The sequence below is a fragment of the Prunus persica genome, chromosome G1 (genome assembly GCF_000346465.2).
Source record: "Prunus persica cultivar Lovell chromosome G1, Prunus_persica_NCBIv2, whole genome shotgun sequence".
In the NCBI taxonomy this organism is placed as follows: domain Eukaryota; kingdom Viridiplantae; phylum Streptophyta; class Magnoliopsida; order Rosales; family Rosaceae; genus Prunus; species Prunus persica.
This window is the reverse complement of record NC_034009.1, coordinates 11,768,367-11,785,690: the sequence shown is the minus strand read 5'-3', so window position 1 is coordinate 11,785,690 and position 17,324 is coordinate 11,768,367. Positions and strand designations below refer to the sequence as shown.

At 38.3% G+C, this 17,324-nt stretch overlaps 2 protein-coding genes across 2 annotated transcripts; both read right to left on the bottom strand.

Annotated features, from left to right (window-relative positions):
- LOC18791846 (mediator of RNA polymerase II transcription subunit 33A) lies at positions 111 to 6,554 on the bottom strand. The gene is made up of 12 exons (XM_020558825.1): positions 6,280 to 6,554; positions 5,965 to 6,075; positions 5,494 to 5,841; positions 4,931 to 5,232; positions 4,760 to 4,851; positions 4,275 to 4,635; positions 3,804 to 4,011; positions 3,208 to 3,322; positions 2,899 to 3,060; positions 1,790 to 2,447; positions 1,445 to 1,654; positions 111 to 1,246 (listed from the first exon to the last, which is right to left on the bottom strand). The coding sequence occupies exons 1-12, from the start codon at positions 6,552 to 6,554 to the stop codon at positions 132 to 134; spliced, it is 3,957 nt and encodes a 1,318-aa protein (XP_020414414.1). The 3' UTR covers positions 111 to 131.
- On the bottom strand, positions 7,180 to 16,574 carry LOC18788819 (mediator of RNA polymerase II transcription subunit 33A). Its single transcript, XM_007225393.2, has 12 exons — positions 15,991 to 16,574; positions 15,259 to 15,369; positions 14,798 to 15,145; positions 14,111 to 14,430; positions 13,904 to 13,995; positions 12,600 to 12,960; positions 11,871 to 12,081; positions 11,068 to 11,182; positions 10,767 to 10,928; positions 9,360 to 10,020; positions 8,826 to 9,032; positions 7,180 to 8,480 (listed from the first exon to the last, which is right to left on the bottom strand). The coding sequence occupies exons 1-12, from the start codon at positions 16,263 to 16,265 to the stop codon at positions 7,363 to 7,365; spliced, it is 3,981 nt and encodes a 1,326-aa protein (XP_007225455.1). The 5' UTR covers positions 16,266 to 16,574; the 3' UTR covers positions 7,180 to 7,362.

The following is a 17,324-nucleotide window of genomic DNA, read 5'->3' as shown; positions in this document are numbered from 1 at the left end:
CGTACAATTGTTATGAAGGCTTTCATTTTTCACCATAAAGAAGTGAAGTAATTTGAGATTTCAAATGTATCACTGCAATTGGTAAGCTGAATTTTTTAAGGGAAGAATAAAGGTAAACAAAACACAAGAAATTATGGCTCGCTTTGAATTATCATTTCTGCAGCTGCACCCATGAAATCAACACCACCAATCCCCAGCAAATCCAGAGCAAGCTCCTCCTCATTCCACTGCCTCAGCTTCTTACTAATTGTCTTCAACACATCTACATCCACTTCCAGCATCCAAGTTGGCATGCAAACCACCATCAGGCTCATGAATCCCAAGACATAGGATCGCCAAGTGGTCTCATCACAGCCAAGAGATATCTGGCCATTTAGTGCTCTTGCAAGAAATTCCATGTGAGTTCCAAGAATCTTTGGACGCCGCTTGGATCCCCAGGATGATGAGTCCACGCCCCATACAAAGCCTCCACATAGAGATGCAAAGTATGCAACCACGTATCCCTTTAGCCATGCAACTCCGTTTGGTTCTCCCTCTTGTCTGGAGCTGTGAACAGATACAAACCATGAAGGCAGAAATTCTTTAAACAATGACTGAACCAGACCTAGGCCTCCAGATAACCACACTAAAGAAGCGGCGAGTGAAGCCACTAGTTTAACCCGAGTCAAGTTTGAATCCATCTGATACGTTCCCTGTATCATTACATTCTTGGCCATCTTCAGTCTCTTGCATCCCTCTATAGGAAACCCACTACCTGTTATCTCTCTCACAGAGTGCATCAAGAGGGAAACAATCTCTTTGTTCAAGAAGACAATGTCTGATAAATATGGATAAGCATGTAGATAGAGGATCGCCGGGGCAACAGGAGAAACCCTGCCATGGATATGAGATCCAATTCCATGGCCAAGAAGAGCTCCAATACCTCCGTTGTATGAGAGAGGAGTGGAATGTAGGCCAAGTGTGGCAGTGAAGCAGCTTTTAAGAAGCTGGACAAAAGCATTTCGGTGTTGGAGGAAGACAGTACGTGATCCAGAGAAGACAAAGTAGGCACTCCAACGCTTTGCTTTCTGGGTCCAGAGTGAATAAACAATTGGCATGCAGGGCCATGGGCAACCTGCTGCAATGGAAGCCAAAGCCACTTTAGCTAAGTCGAGGTATCGTTTTGAATCTTTGTCGGTTTTATATGTTATAGTAAGGCTCACTAAGGCAGCAAGAGGCAACGGCATTGTAGCTTGACAGCTTCCATCTGTGACAACAACAATCCTTAGCCATGTTATTGAAGAAATAGATCCTAGAATAGAGTGAGAAGGAACCATTTCTGATGTTATTTGAACTTTTAATATCGACTTCTGGGATTTATACAATCAAACAGTTGAGATGGGTATCTTTTATGTGTACACATTTATGTGATGTAGGGAAAAAAAAAAAAAAAAAAAAAAAAAACCTGAAGCAGCAGCGCTTGAGACCTCAACAGCAGTGGCAGCTATAATTTCCTTGATTTTTTCCACAACATTTGACAAATTTGCATTAGGGCTGGGCCAATCTTTTCCATTCATAAAAGCTGGTTTCCAAACACCCCTGGTTACTTCAGCTGAGAAGTAGCTAACGATGGTTGCCACAGATGCAGGAAGAAAATCAACTAAGACTTTAAGCCCTAAAGATAACAAGAACGTCTAGGTCTTAGTAGTGCACATATGAACCGAATTATAATGAAGAGCAACTGTTTTATCAAAACAAGTTGACACATGAATCCAATTATAGGAAATTAGATGAGGAGGCTTAGACTTACCAGTAGCCAGTTTCCGGGGAGAGAGTATCCCATTAGCACAGGCTGTTAAAGCAGCATCAGCTACAAACGGAACAGCTGCCAGAATATCCCAAGCAGGCAATTTACTTAAAAAGGTATGTTCATTTGCTTCTTTAGATGAACTTCCACTTGCAGAAGTATTAGATTCTGCAGACTGTCTTCCTTGCTCCTTTTCTTTGAACATCATGTTCAAAAGCTCATCAACATGGTGATGAACAGGGGTTCCGCGGGGAAGTCCAGAGAGGGTTGAAGCTATGCATGCATTGTGCTGCATGTACCAGGCTTTTAACTTTGGAAACAAATCAACAAAGATAGGTTGTGCAGATGATGAGCTTGCAACTGCTGCAAGTCTCCTTTTATTATGATCCTGGTGGACATTTGCCGAGGATGCTAGGTGGGAGTTTCGTACTAATAGAAGGTATTCAGGACTGATGTTAGATCGAACGGTTGAGACATGTCCTGGTCGATCTGCAAAGCAATAATTAAACCTCCACAGCTTCAGAAGAAGTGTGAATCCATTAGAAAACACAATATGAGGATCAGAGGTTTCTGTCCCTGTTGTGTTGCTGCATGAGTCACTGGGTACACATGACCCAAAAATCTCACAGATTGTCATCAATGAACATGCTAGTTGTGGAACCTGGAAACAGCAGTCAAAACCAAATGGCATTATTAGTTTTCAATTGGATTATATTTTTTGAATCAAAACTTTCACCATAGTCACTTCATTTTAGGGGAAAAGGGCCTTGAGTTGCAGACTAGAGGTCTCAGGTTCGAATCCCCATAGCATCATAGTTGTGTGTGTAAGAAATCTCCCTCTATTGTAGTTTAGACTATCGGTTGTACTAAAAAAGAAGGTTCAATTTTGACTAGATTTAATTCCCAAATAACAGTTACCATTTAGTATTTTAAAATCCCCATTTTCTTCATTATTTTTTTCATTTTTCTTCCCTTTTCCCAAGTTGTGGAAATAAAATAACCTAAATGTGGAGTATTATTAGCTCATCCAAGGAACCTAGAAAACTCAGTACAATATTGTACTTTATTTAAGTAATGGGGAGATGTTTTGGCTCAATGAAAGGAACATGTACCATTCCAAGTTGTGACAAAATCTTAATACAATCGATGCTTGATATCCCAGCAACAAGCCCATTTAGCAGGGGAGCATAACCTATCAGATGGCTGCCACTTCCAGAATAATTTGCAGGACAAGGAGGAGACAACAACCTAATAACAAAATGAGCAGTGTGTTCCTACATGAAATGTAGACCTAAATGTAATTAGAATGATTAGCTAGTTTCGCAGAAACCAGATTTGATGACGATAATGATCATAATGAGGATGATAAAGAAGAAAAATTAGAGAATGTAAAGAGAAGGGAAAGGATAAGAATTCATTACTTGAATATTCCAACCCTGAATCAGGGAGGCTCCACAAAGGATGGCAACTGCTGATATCTTGTCTGCATCTGAGCCATTGATGGCTACCTCAAATATTTTCTCCAGCTCTGTTATACTTCCACCAAAACCATGAGCTTACATTCAATTGCTTTACCTTGTTTAGATTTACACACACACACACACACAAAGAAGAAGAAGAAGAAGAAGAAGAAGAAGAAGAAGAAAGAGCATCTGTAAACCTGGCTTCAGGAAAAAAATGGCGTGTCTGAAGACCAGGCCAGGATCAGAAAATCTATAAATTTAGCTAAGAATAACTCATTCATTTACTTAATGAGGCCAAAATCAACATATAGGAGGGCCGGCCCTGAGATTTTTGGGACCTGAGGCGACAACAAAAGTTAGGCCACGCATCCACCGGCTATACACTGAGAATAATAGGGGTATCATGTAAAGACTAGCATCCATGATCATACTGAAATTGATGGTATCATTAAGGCAGAACCATAGAAGCCTTCAAATGAAACTTCCAGGAACAAAGAAAGCAACACATTTTAATTTAGTTAATATCATTTAAGAAGAAGAAGATCTAAGTATACCTTGGCGCAGGAGTTGAAACCAATTCATTTGTTAACAATGGAGTAAGCGGCGATCCTTGCATTAACGATGACCAACCAGGCACTTGAGCAGGCTCACAAGGTATTTCATTGATGCATCCTTTCACATAGCCTGGCCAGAAATATGCTGATGTGTCTATTAGATTTCTTGCTATACAAGCCTCAACTATCAGATGGCGCATGTTTCCTGCTGAAAAAAGGACATAGAACAAAGTTCAGAGAGAAATACATTTATACCACAAAAAAGCAGTCCCTCATAAAATAGAGAAGTAGGCATCCTTTTGAATTCATGTAGGGGGTGATAGATGCTAATGCGTGGGATAATAACAGTATTGCGTCAGAAACTCGGGGCCAAGGGACGAACATTCAGAGGGTCAGAATTACAATGCAATGCCAATTGGAGCTTCTCTAGTAAAAAGCTTAATCTGAATGTATAATTCAGGTTTTACTTACAGCAATCAATCGAGATGTCTTTCGTACTGATGTAATCCAAGTATGCACTTTCAACCTTAGTCCCTGAGATAAAGAACATTGCTTTTGCAGCAGCCTGATTCGCTGCAGAAACAGCAGAACGAGGGGGAGCCAGAAGTCCTATAAAATTTCCCAGCATCTGTAAGCTTGAGACTAAATCATCGCGAGACTTCCCTGTGACCTTTTGTTTTCTCCAGTGACTGACAAAGCTATGTTCTTTCTTGTCTACTTGTGCACTTTCATCTTCCTCAATAAGACCAGCAACCACAAGAGGGGTGACAGACAGCAACATGCATAAGCGAGAGTCTAGGTGAGGCATAGGGGACTCAAGAGGATCCCTTTCCTGAAAATTAGTAAGAAGTAACATAAAAAGAGAAAAAAGTAAACAAATGGAAATCAGTGTGATGTCTCAAAATGACAGTACTATAGACAAAGAGTATCATGGTCAAGCAGTAATAATTTTTAACCCGTTGGACAAGACGAAGTGCTGCAATCCATAAACCCAAAAAGGTGTCATGCCAAGTTGCACAGTTTATGGCTTGAAGGACCTTGATCAAACCTGAGAAGAAACAAACTTTTATTCTCATGCATTGCTAGCAATTGATAAAAGAAGTGATCTACCACAATATCTACTTTACCAGTGATAACCTCAACAGAACTTGTGGCATTGACCTGCGTAACATTCATGGCATCCTCGAGTACCAGATCAAGCGGAAGCCATATAGTAGAGCGACCAATTCCACGGCTTAGTCCCTCAGAAGAATCCATAATCGAATGGCACTTTTGTACTGAACGCAGTTTGGAATTTTGTGGGGTTATGCAAATATCTGAAGCCACCTGCAAAATTGCCTCAGGACTAGTAACTTTGCTGTTTTTCAATGCTGATGAATTTTCTGCAAGCAGATGTAATTGCTGAATAAAAGCCTCCCAATGTATAGGCCTGAGAAAGGGGCAGCACAATGTCAAGCAAAAATCTCCTTCCACACAAAAAGGCCAAGAAATAAACTTAATAAGGTACTTGTATAAAAGGTATATACTTAAAAGGCCCAAAATACTTGGTTACAAGAAAACTTTTCTGGGAGTAAGACTTCCAATCAACGAACTAAAATTGAAGTTGTCCCATTTGCTTTCACTTCCGCCATATAACACAATACCATATAATGCATATTAAGCTTGAAAAAGAAGAAACAAAGCAGCATACATGTTTCTTTTTGCCAAGTTAAGAATCTTGGAAGTCAATATATTTTGCAGAAATTGCCAGATTAGTTCAATAGCCATCGAAGTATTATGATTCTGTAATCTCTCAAGATGTTCAATCCTCTTCTCACAATGATTATCGAAACCATCTATCTCCATGTCTTGGGGTTTAGTTGGCCATCTAGACTTCTTCTCTGGGGTAAGTTCCAGCAGCCCCTCATCATCTAACGATGCATCAAGCAATTGCCACACGGTCGAAAAGATGAACCCAACCACAATAGTCCCAGCTTCACTTGTTTGCAGACCAAATATCTTGGACAAATTAAGAATAGTATCTATTGATATCATAACCCTGTATGAAGAAGATGGGTTAAAAGTTGCAAAAGAATTGACCCCAAATACTAATGATCACCAACAAAATTCCATAAAAACACAAAGTCAGCTTCCTTATAAATGACTGAAACTAGAAACTCACTTTCGATAATTAGGCCCATTAATTTGGGATCTAAGTGAAAAAGCATGTCTCTTAAGGAGCTCCATGTAAAGCCTATATGCTGCTGGCTGCACACGTCTATTTGGAATAACCCTGAAAACGCAACAATTTTCATTTTCATCCAACAAAAAACAAGAAGAAAATTGCACAGCAGTGAACTGACATGAAACAACAACTAAATACATCCTAATACAAAATTCAAAGAAAATCGGAATAAAACCAAGAACATCAAATACCAAAAAAGAAAAAAAATTATTTACAAAGTTCAAAATGGAAAACAGAAACAGAAACACAGACCTGGAGGAAAGCAGAGCAAGAACAAGCATAGAGGGCACCATGTTCAAAACCAAGGCCTTCTCAAGAAACTTCCACAAAATGGGTACATTGTTTTCCCAACAAATGTATGAGACCAACACGTTGGCCAGCTCCATGGAAGGTATGCACACCCCTGCAGAGCTCAGATTTGACGAGACTTGCATTGACCAGAGAAAAGGATCAGTACCCTTTTCTTGAGCCTCCTTGGTCTGCTTTATGACAACGTCCCAGACGCTGCTTTGTTCGGACTCGGCCATTTCTTGATCACATTGGCAGGTTTTCTGGTTGTTTTCAGTCATGCAGAGAAATATTTCGGAATTTGGATTGTACAGAATGAGAAGGACATGCAGAAATTGTGTTCTGGTTAGTTCACGTTCTGTGACTCTGCATTGTGTGCATGTGTGCTATTTTGGTCGTGAAACTGAGCGATATGATCGGTCAAACATGGAGAAAGTCAAAACTGGCTGTAAGATTGCCACTTGGGTACAATCTTGTTGAGAACAAATAACCCATTGGGATTTTAGAGCAATTTTATAGAGATCTTTAAATCTTGGGTCATGCTGATTCATTTTTCTTTCTAAGGATAACAAAAACTTATGCACAGTGCACCTTACTAGGTGGTAGGATCTTGGATCTTCCTCATGTTTTTTTTTTTAATGCGTCATTCTTTAAGAGAGGTTGGGGGATAAATAACAGCCTAAGAGAGGGAAGCAAGTCGAATGAGAGACGAATTAATTCTAATTTGAACGAAGATTTTCATATAATCCTCGGTTTCTCATTAACATTTCATTTTCATCCAACCAAAAAATATTTAGGCAGAGGGAGTGCATGTGTCTGCAATATGATGAAAGTTAGGGGGGGAGGGAGACTTGAGTCAAAATGTTTTTAAAAAGTGTTTGCTCTCTAAATTCTTTTTAGGGAACAAAACTCTGAACCTTTCACTGCAAAAATAAGTTTGCTGCACAAGTTCCTGGCAATGAAACTAATCTACAACCATTTTAAACATGTATATTTGCCTTCTAAACCTTAAAAAAATTGGGCCATTGGGTTAAGGGGGAATGGAATTTACATCTCATTTTCAACTATGAGTTCAGCAGCCGCACCCATTGTACCAACCCCACCAATCCCTAGCAAAGCCAGAGCAAGCTCCTCCTCATTCCACTGCCTTAGACCATTGCTTAGTCTCTTCAACACATGTACATCCACTTCAAGCACCCATTTTGGTGTGCAACCCACCATTAGAGTTACAAACCCCGACACGTAGGCACGCCATGTCGCCGAATCACAACCAAGTGATATCTTCCCATCAAGTGCACTTGCAAGAAATTCCATGTGGGTACCTAAGATTTTAGGACGCCGTTTTGATGCCGATGATGATGAGTCAACACCCCAAGCAAAGGCTCCACAGAGGACTGCAAAGTATGCAAGTGCATAACCCCCAAGCATGGCAACCATTCCTTCTGACCCTTCTCCCTGCTCAGACCAATGCATAGATATAAACCAAGAAGGCAGGGTTTCTTTGATCAATGACTGAACCAGACACAAGCCTCCTGTTAACCATACTAAAGACGCCCCAAGGGAAGCTGCTAGTTTCACCCGAGACATTGCAGCAGCAAGTGAAACCTGTTCATATCTCATCTCGTTTTTTGTTGTCTTTAACTTCTGTAATCTCTCTTTAGAAAGAGCAGTACATGCTATCTCTCTTACAGAATGCATCAAGATAGTAAGAATCTCTTCCGTCATGAAGACAATATCTGTAATTGACCGGTACATACGTAGATAAAGAATACCCGGTGCAACAGGGGAAATCCCACCACAGAAATGGGATCCAAATCCATGGCCAAGAAGTGCTCCAACACCACCATTGCTCGAGATTGGAGTGGCATTCAGGCCTAGTGTGGCAGTAAAGCAGCTTTTAAGAAGCTGAACCATTGAATCACCATTCTGTAGGAAAACAGTCCGAGATGCAGAAAAGACAAGGAAGTCGCTCCATCGCTTGGCCTTTTGAGTCCAAAGGGATGCCACAATTGCCATACAGGGCCATGGGCAACCAGCTGCAAGGCACTCCAAGGTCGGGCCTGCCAAACTGAGGAAACGCTCTGATGCTCTGTCAACCTTGTAAGTAATAGTAAGACTTACAAAGGCAGCTAGGGGCAATGGAAGTGTAGCTGGAGAGCTTCCACCTGCAATAGTTAAGTCTCAATCAAAATATGAGAGGGGAGGAATAAATAAACTAGCTCTGGGGAGAATGGAAAACAAAATCTTTCCCAAAACAATGTAATAGCTTATATTCATTTAATTATCAACTGCAAGCATGTACAGGATGAATGTTGATCATGGATGCTCAACACCGCATAAAGTATTAAATAATATAGACCAGGTTTGTCTGAATGTCTCATGAAGCTTCTGTCTATGGTGACCACTGACTAGTGGCAAGTACTATATGTCGATATGCACAAGCCAACCATGCTACAAAAGTCAGGAAGATAGCTTTTCATTCTAGTTATAAGTTGGTAACAAGAGAAAACCTGGAGCAAGGCTAGGGACATGAACACCAGTAGCAGCTAGGATTTTCTTGATCTGTTCCTCCACATGGGATAGATTCACAGCGGGACTGGGCCAATCTGTTCCATTCATAAAAACTGGTTTCCAAATACCCCGAGTAACTTCAGCAGAAAAGTAGCTGACAATGGTTGCCAAAGATGCAGGAAGAAAATCTGCTAAATCTTTAAGCCCTGAAATAGTGAAAATTCTTTAGTTATTTCACATATCAGACCAAGGTATAATGATGACTTCTTTCTTTCTCTTAAAGTTGAGTGCCACATCGAGTAATTTAAAAAAATAAAACTTTGGTTCTTTTATATTTACAGGTCAAATGAAAATGACTTGAGGTAATATTAAAAATACCCAGTTGTATCAAACTCAGTGATATGGTTGCCAGTATTAACTCAATCACACATTCAGTATTAGTTTATAAATAAAAAATCAATTCAATTTCCTGGGTATCGCTGTGTGTAAATAACAAACATCAACAGCAAATGAGAAGAGAAAACAAGGCTAACCTGTAGCCAGCTCGCGAGGAGAAAGTTTCCCATGAGCACAGGCTGTTAGAGCAGCATCAACCACAAAGGGAACAGCTTCCAAGATATCCCAGGCCGGTAATTTAGGTCTTAGAGAGTTGTCTTCATTTCCAGGTCCAGAAGAACTACTACTTGGAGAATTAACAGAAGTTAAAGACTGGCTTCCTCTACTAATCTTTGTGAACATCATGTTAAGAAGCCCATCAACAATCTGGTGGACAGGGGTTCCATGAACAAGACCAGAGAGTGTTGAGGCTATACATGCTTGATGCTGCCGATACCAAACTTTTAATTTTGGAAACGAGTCCACAAATACAGGTTCTGGAGATGATGAACTTGCAACAGTGGAGAGTCTCCTCTTATTTCGATCTTGGTGAGCACTTCCAGAAGATACTAGGTAAGAGTTTCTTACTGATAGGAGATACTCAGGTGTAAGTCGGGATGCAACTGTGGGTACATCTCCCACCCCATGCTCAAGAGGAGGATGATTAAACCTCCACAGCTTCAAAAGGAGAGTAAATGCATTTGAAAACACAGCATGGGCAGAGATTTCTTCTCCCGTCGTTAGAGTCCAGGGGACATTGGGAACACATGAGCCGAACACCTCACATATCGGCATCAATGAACATGCAAGTTGTGGGACCTGGAAAGAAAACTAGATAACATTAGTTTAAAGCTGATACGAAGTTCCTGTCACTAGCGCACACATCTCACCACTCCCAAACCACAAAACAGATATATTATCAATAACACCCAAAGGCTTCTGATCTTTTTTACAAAGAGGATATTTTGCCACTTTATTCTACTAGAAGTACTTATTGAAGTTTATTACAGTATAACACCAATTCAATCCAATTGATATTAAAACTCAAATAACATGAGATCACAAAACATAGTAATCTTTTTCCCTATCTAAGAATCTACCACCAACCACTCTCTTTCTATTTTCCTGATTTTGGAAAGTAAGATGATGTACAGCTGAAATCAACAAAATAAAGTCTTTGAACAACTTTTTGGGTCTGCATCAAGGAATTCTAAAACAGAAATGCTGCCACAGTGCTCCTTTCAGAGCCTTAACACAAGCATCATGTCTTATACTACAATTTCAATTTACATTCTTCTCCTTGTCCTTGATGCAATAACTGGTTTCAAATTTACATGGAAAATCCACCCCAAAAGCCAAACTGAATATTGAGGTAGATAACTTAATAATGCTCAATGTTAGCTTGAAACAGAATTAGCTATATAACTTTATAATGTTCAATGCTAACTTGAAACAGAATTAGCTATAAGTGGAAGGGTGCTTGATCACTTCCTAAGATGTGACAAACCCTGACAGTATTATTGTAAATCTTCATGTTTGGTTAAGTAAAAGTTAAACATACATACCAAGCCATGTAAAGAGAAAATCTGAACGCAGTCAACAGATGCTATTCCAACAATGAGGACGTTCAGCATTGGTGCATAACCTATTAAATGGCTGTCACCCCCAGAATAATCGGCAGGAACCGGAGGAGACAATAATCTAATGATAAAATGAGCAGTATGTTCCTGCATGAAATGTGAACCATAAATTAAAAAAGAAAGTTGAGTGATTCAGAAAAAATGGAAAGAACTCTTAGGATTCAAATATGCAAGTTGGGGGAAAGAATTCAAAATATGTTTAAATATAATAATATTGTTTCTTCACCTGTATATTCCATCCCCTAATGAGTGACGCCCCGCAGAATATGGTAGCAGCAGATATCTTCTCATCATCTGATCCATTGACTGCAATCTCGAATACTTTCTCGAGTTCTGCTAAGCTTCCATCAAATCCATGAGCTTAATTCAGTAGCTTTACCTTTGGGTAAATTTACAAAAAAGAGCATCTGATATACCTGGCTTCAGGAAAGAAAAAGGAGTAACTGAAGACCAGGCCATAGTCAAAGACGTTAAGAAAATGGTAATCTAAAAGTCATCTATCTGCAAAGAGTTCCCCTTCAATATTTTTGCACACAATGACTCCCATAGATGTATGTATTTTGTAAATACGTAATTATCTTGAATATATTAACTATTTCTTCATTTTCCGATTTCCTGGAGGGGACAAAAAAAACATATAATGCTAATGACCAAAAGTATAACCATCCGTATACAAAATTGGTTAGATTCTCAAAATTCTTGTGAGCCAAATGTAAACTTCCATCCTAATTAGTACATTAAGCATGAACTCAAAAATGAGAATTTAGAAGTCGTCGGCTATTGATGGGCCCTTCTGAAAAGTGGTAATCTCTGATTTAAGGAATGAATACATATACCAGATAAATTCAAAAACTTCATACATGTACCATATAACAATTGCTACAAGCCAGAGAGGCAGGGACCAAAACCTTGTCAGAAATGATTCACAGGGGTAAAACTCTAAAAACTTGTGGAAATGAAGTCCCAACATCTTAATTATAACATGATTTACTAAATGTAACAGATTTAGAAAGTTAAAAGCTAGTATACCTTGAAGCAGGACTTGAAACCAAAGCATTAACCACTAGTGGAGTAAGCGTAGCCCCCAACATAAATGATGACCAACCAGGCACTTGAGTTGGCACACCATGAGGTAACTGGTTGATACGTCCATTAACATAACCTGGCCAGGAATATGCAGATGTTTCCAGTAGATTTCTAGCAATACAGGCCTCAACTATCAAATGACGCAAGTTTCCAGCTGTAAACAAACACATAAACTTAAGATTAGAATACCTAACAGATATACACTGACTCCACAAAACAGTCCACAGAAGTTGCTTATGCGACAGACCATTACATCTAAACCAAAAAGAACAATATTAAAAACTAGAAACAGGACCAATATGGGAATAAAATAAGACTAAAAGAACAAAAAGACAAGAATACAAGAATGGAACAACCATGGACAACAGTGCGCTATACAGTTCCAATGGTTTTATCTATAAATAAATAAATAAAATAAAATAAAAAACATAACCGGGAAACATTCAGCAGAGTAACTTTTCTTTAACGAGCAATAGATATTTGAAAAAGGAAATAAGAAGATATTTTTTGGAATACACTAAGTGAACAGCACTGCCATGCCCCCGAATGGCCATTTGACCATTTATTTCATTGGTGTGCTGGTTCCCTTTTTATAACAAGACACACTCATAGAATTTTCTTTATGTTGAAGAGAGACTCATTGACAATGAATGCGAGCTAGATATTACTCACAGAAGTTGATAGGCATGTCTTTCATACTGATGCACTCAAAGTATGCACTCCCAATACTGACACCTGAAAGAATCAGCATTGCTTTTGCAGCAGCCTGATTGGCAGCAGAAACAACAGACTGAGGTGGAGTCAGCAAACCCTGATAATCACCCAGCATCTGTAGGCTGGAGACTAAATCATAGCGGCGCTTTCCCGGAACCTCTTTTTCTTTCCAGCAATTGACGGAACCATATTCTGTTTCGTTGGTTGGTGCAATTTCCTCCTCCTCAATCAGATCAGAAACCACCAGTGTTGTGATGCACAATAGCATGCATAAGCGAGTGTCAAGGCGAGGCACTGGGCCCTCTATGGGGTCCCTTTCCTGCAATACATAAAAAAGCCTATAAACAAGAGCCATAACTAATATAAATTTTAGAAATAATGGTTCCCACTTAAACATATAATATAACACTTGCTTCATTCAATACTGAATAGATTAAGTCTGGTCCTAACAGCTTAAGTTTTTTTGAGCAACAGTGAACCAATAAATTTATCAATGGTAAGACAACAGAAGATTAGAATATATATATATATATATATACAGTCCCCTTCTATTGAGGGACATCCTTTAGGGTCCCCTACGATTTTTTTTTTTCAACGATCCAAACCATCTATTTTTTAAGTCTACATTCATAGATCATCCTTACAAAAAAAAATTAGACAAATCGGAAACCGTATCGACATCCAATTGCATCCTACAAAATCAATAAACACAGTGCTTCAAGAAAGTACTAAAATTTCAATAACTCAATTCAGTGATCAAATGATATCGGATTCAAGTGATTTTTTGTAGAGATGATCTTTGAATGATTATCTAAAAAATAGACGGTTTGGATTAGTGGAATACAATGCGGAGTGGGCACTACAAGGGTGTCCCTCAAACAGGGATCCCTCAATGGAAGCTCTCTATATACACATCTCAAGAGTTTAAACAACTTGAGCTTTTGGGACTAATGGTAGATCAACAAATTTATCATGGAGCAACTTTGATGTGTTAGGGTTACCAATAAGATAATCAGCCATTAAAAGCATTTATGTGTAACTTATAAAGTTGTAGAACTTTCTAACAAATCCTGCCAGTTACTGATCAAAGTTGACAAAAGTACCCAAAATCAAGTAAGTTGCTCACACTTCTATGACATATATGGGTCTGGTCTTGAAGAGAGCTAGTAGAATGTTTTAAGGAACTATTGACGTTCATGTTCCGGACCAATACCAACCATTCAGAAGGAAATTTTTTAAATTTATTCAAAACAGATACGAACCCTTTGTACAAGACGAAGAGCTGCTATCCAAAGGCCCAAAAAGGTATCATGCCAGCTTGTGCCATTTATTGCTTGAAAGGTTTTGACCAAACCTACAAAATGAAACCTTGATTTTTCATCCTAACAGAAACTGGTTTCATAAGAACCAATAGTAATTTAAAATACTATTTAATTTCAAGCACAAGGGATAATAAATTCTGTGTTTACCAGTAATTGTTTCAACAGAACTTGTTGCGTCAACTTGATATCCATCCATGGCATCTTCTAATACAAGATCAAGAGGAAGCCACAAAGCAGAACGACTATTCCCATGGCACAGACCAGCAAAAGAAGCCAGAGATCCAGAAGCCATAACTGCAAGATACTTTTGCGAAGAAGCTGTTTTGCATTCTCGAGGCAAGACGATGTGACTATCTGAAGTCAACTGTAGAAGAGCCTCTGGGGTAAGAATTTTTGAATTTCTTAATGCTAATGAGTTCAATCCAAGCAACTGTAATCGCTGAATAAAACTTGTCCAATGTGCAGCCCTGAAAAAGTGAGACCAAATGTTAAACAATGGCTTGCACTGAAGGCAAAGATCAAGAAGGAAAGTGATCAAGTACTGGTGAAAGGAAACTTAGTCATTGATTTTAAGACTTTCTGGCAAATGAAATGAAAAAAACAAGACCATACAACTGAATCTGAAATTATATAGAAGGAAATCTGTTGAGAGAACATTCAAAAAATGTCATGTACATGTACAGGATGTTTTAGAGGATTTACTAATCTTGTATGCTAAGACAGGCCATCTGATGCTTGAGAAAACCAAAAGTCGTACAAAATAATTTTACTTCAAAACTTCAAAGGAGAATGAAGAAAGAATAGAAGTAATCGTTAAAGGGGGCAAGGACTTACAAGTTTCGGCGAGCCAAGTAAAGAATTCTTGAAGTTACTTTATTTTGAAGAAATTGCCCAATTATCTCAATGGCCATGACAGTATTTGATTCCTGCAATATCTCATAATGTTCGTTCCTCTTCCCATAATAACTATCGTGGCAATCTATCTCCATTTCCTGAGGTTCAATTGCCCATTTAGACTTCTTTTCTGGGGTACAGTTTAGCAATCCTTCATCATCTAATGATGCATCAAGCAATTGCCAAACAATTGAAAATAAAAACTCAACCACAAGAATCCCAGGGTCACTTGCTGGCAGACCAAATATCCAGGAAAGATGAAGAATAGAATCTATCGATTTCATGGTTCTGTAAGAATTATACAGGTTAGAAATTCGAGATACAAGAATCAACCCTTATTAGCATCATCTTCAGTACAGTGTAAGCAAATAATCTCATCTGTACTAGATATCAGAACTTACATTTGATAATTTGGTCCTTTTATCTGAGACTTCAGGGTAAAAATGTGTCTCTTAAGGAGTTCTATGTAAAGCCTATATGCCACCGGCTGGGAGCGCCGACATGGAATGACCCTGTAGAAAGAGTGGTAGACAACAATAAGACCATTAATTACTAGGGCATGAGAATTTCCCTACAACGCAAGAAAACAAGCAGTGTATCACAAGTGAGAACATAAGAGGCTATTATAATGCATTATGAACACTGACCTCACACACACACACACAAAAGAACCGTTAAGAAAAAAGTAAACATAACTTGATCTGGAGAAACAAACAGAACATTAGTGGCAAGCAAAATGCAGCCTATATTAGTAATCTAATCTGCAGCCTATTTTTTAACATGTGGGGAAAAGGTAAGAAAGGTCTGAAATTTAAGGTTAAAATGTGTAATCACAAGGACTTACTCCACTAGTAAACTGAAATTCTGAAACACAACAATACGGTCCAGTTTGGCCAAGATATCTTTTATGTCGAAAACAAGGACACAACATGATTAAGATTCTGTTATTACTTTCCTTTCCGAAACAGTCCAAGGAAAAATAAAAGATGAAAGCTTTGAACAAATTGAGACCCTTTATATGATCCCAACTGAAAATATATCAAAAGAACCTGACTATAACCGAAACACCAAAAAAAACTAAAACCCAGAAATCAAAATCTTCAAACAGCAAAACAGAAAACAAAAGAACAAACCTTGTTGAAAGCAGAGCAAGAACAAGCATAGGGGGCACCATTTTCAACATCAAAGCCTTCTCTAGAAACTTCCAAGTAATGGGCACGTTATTGTCCCAGAAAATGTAAGAGACCAACACATTGGCAAGCTCAACTGAGGGCATTGATACTCCCCTGGATTTCAAGTTTGAGGACAACTGTATAACCCATAGCAGAGGATCACTACCCTTTTGCTGTGCCACTTTGGTTAGCTCCACCACACTGTCCCAGATACTGATTTGTACGGACTCCTCCATGTCTGAGCCAGATTTGGTTGTGGGTTTTGTGCTAGTTTTGGGTTGGTGGTAGTCTGGTAGAACAACAGAATGGTGGCTTTAAGTGAGAGAAATAGAGAGAGTTGTTTGCGCTGCGTTTGTTTTTTTCGTTTTTTGAGGTGTGCAACATTGTGTATAAATGATCAGAAATGGGAAAGTCAAACTGGGTGAGGGTTAGTCTTGGGATTAAAAATTCTCCTTCCATACATGACAATGGCATGCAGGGGCTGTGGTTTCATTAATCTAATAAGATTCGGGTAATGCTACACTTATTATATTTTTATTTTATATTTCTATATTTGTGTAGCATGTTTATATTATATGTCACATCAATTAAATGAATAAAATATATTTTAATAAATAAAATTAGAAAAATAGAAACTAATATTTTACATGATGTGGTATGTACATATTAGCTGCCACATCATATAATACTAGCCCCTTGGCACATGCGTGAGCATGTGCCAATTGGTTTTATTTTTTACTTTTTATTCAATTTTTAGAATTAAGAAAAGATAATATGGGTAGTTATGTTCCATAAAAGTAGAATCTATTATCTGATTATTTATTTATTTTTATTTTTAATATAAAAAATGTGAATTTACCATATTATTCATATTTATTTAATAATTTCAATTCTTAATGTTTGAATTAACTAAGGACATTTTCTGGTATTTTGAATGTTTCACCATTCTCTGCCTTTTGCTTTATATATATAGATGAAATTGTGGTATAAAAATGTGATAAGACTAGTATTATTCATAAGATTCTCATTAACATCTTCATTTGTTGTGCGTTGTGGCTTATAAATTGGAAGGTGCCCGAGAATTAATGAATAGAAGTGATAGTCTAAATTATGAGAGGGGAGTTTCTTACACACTACTAAAGTGCTTTCAAATTTGAGATCATTAGTTTACAAGTCGAAATCTTTTTTGTTTTTTTCCGAAATCTTTTCTCACTCCCTAAGTCAAAACTTTTTTTCACTCGCTAGACCCATTTGCGTCATGGGGTTACTTTTGTATTATCAGAGATTGACACGTT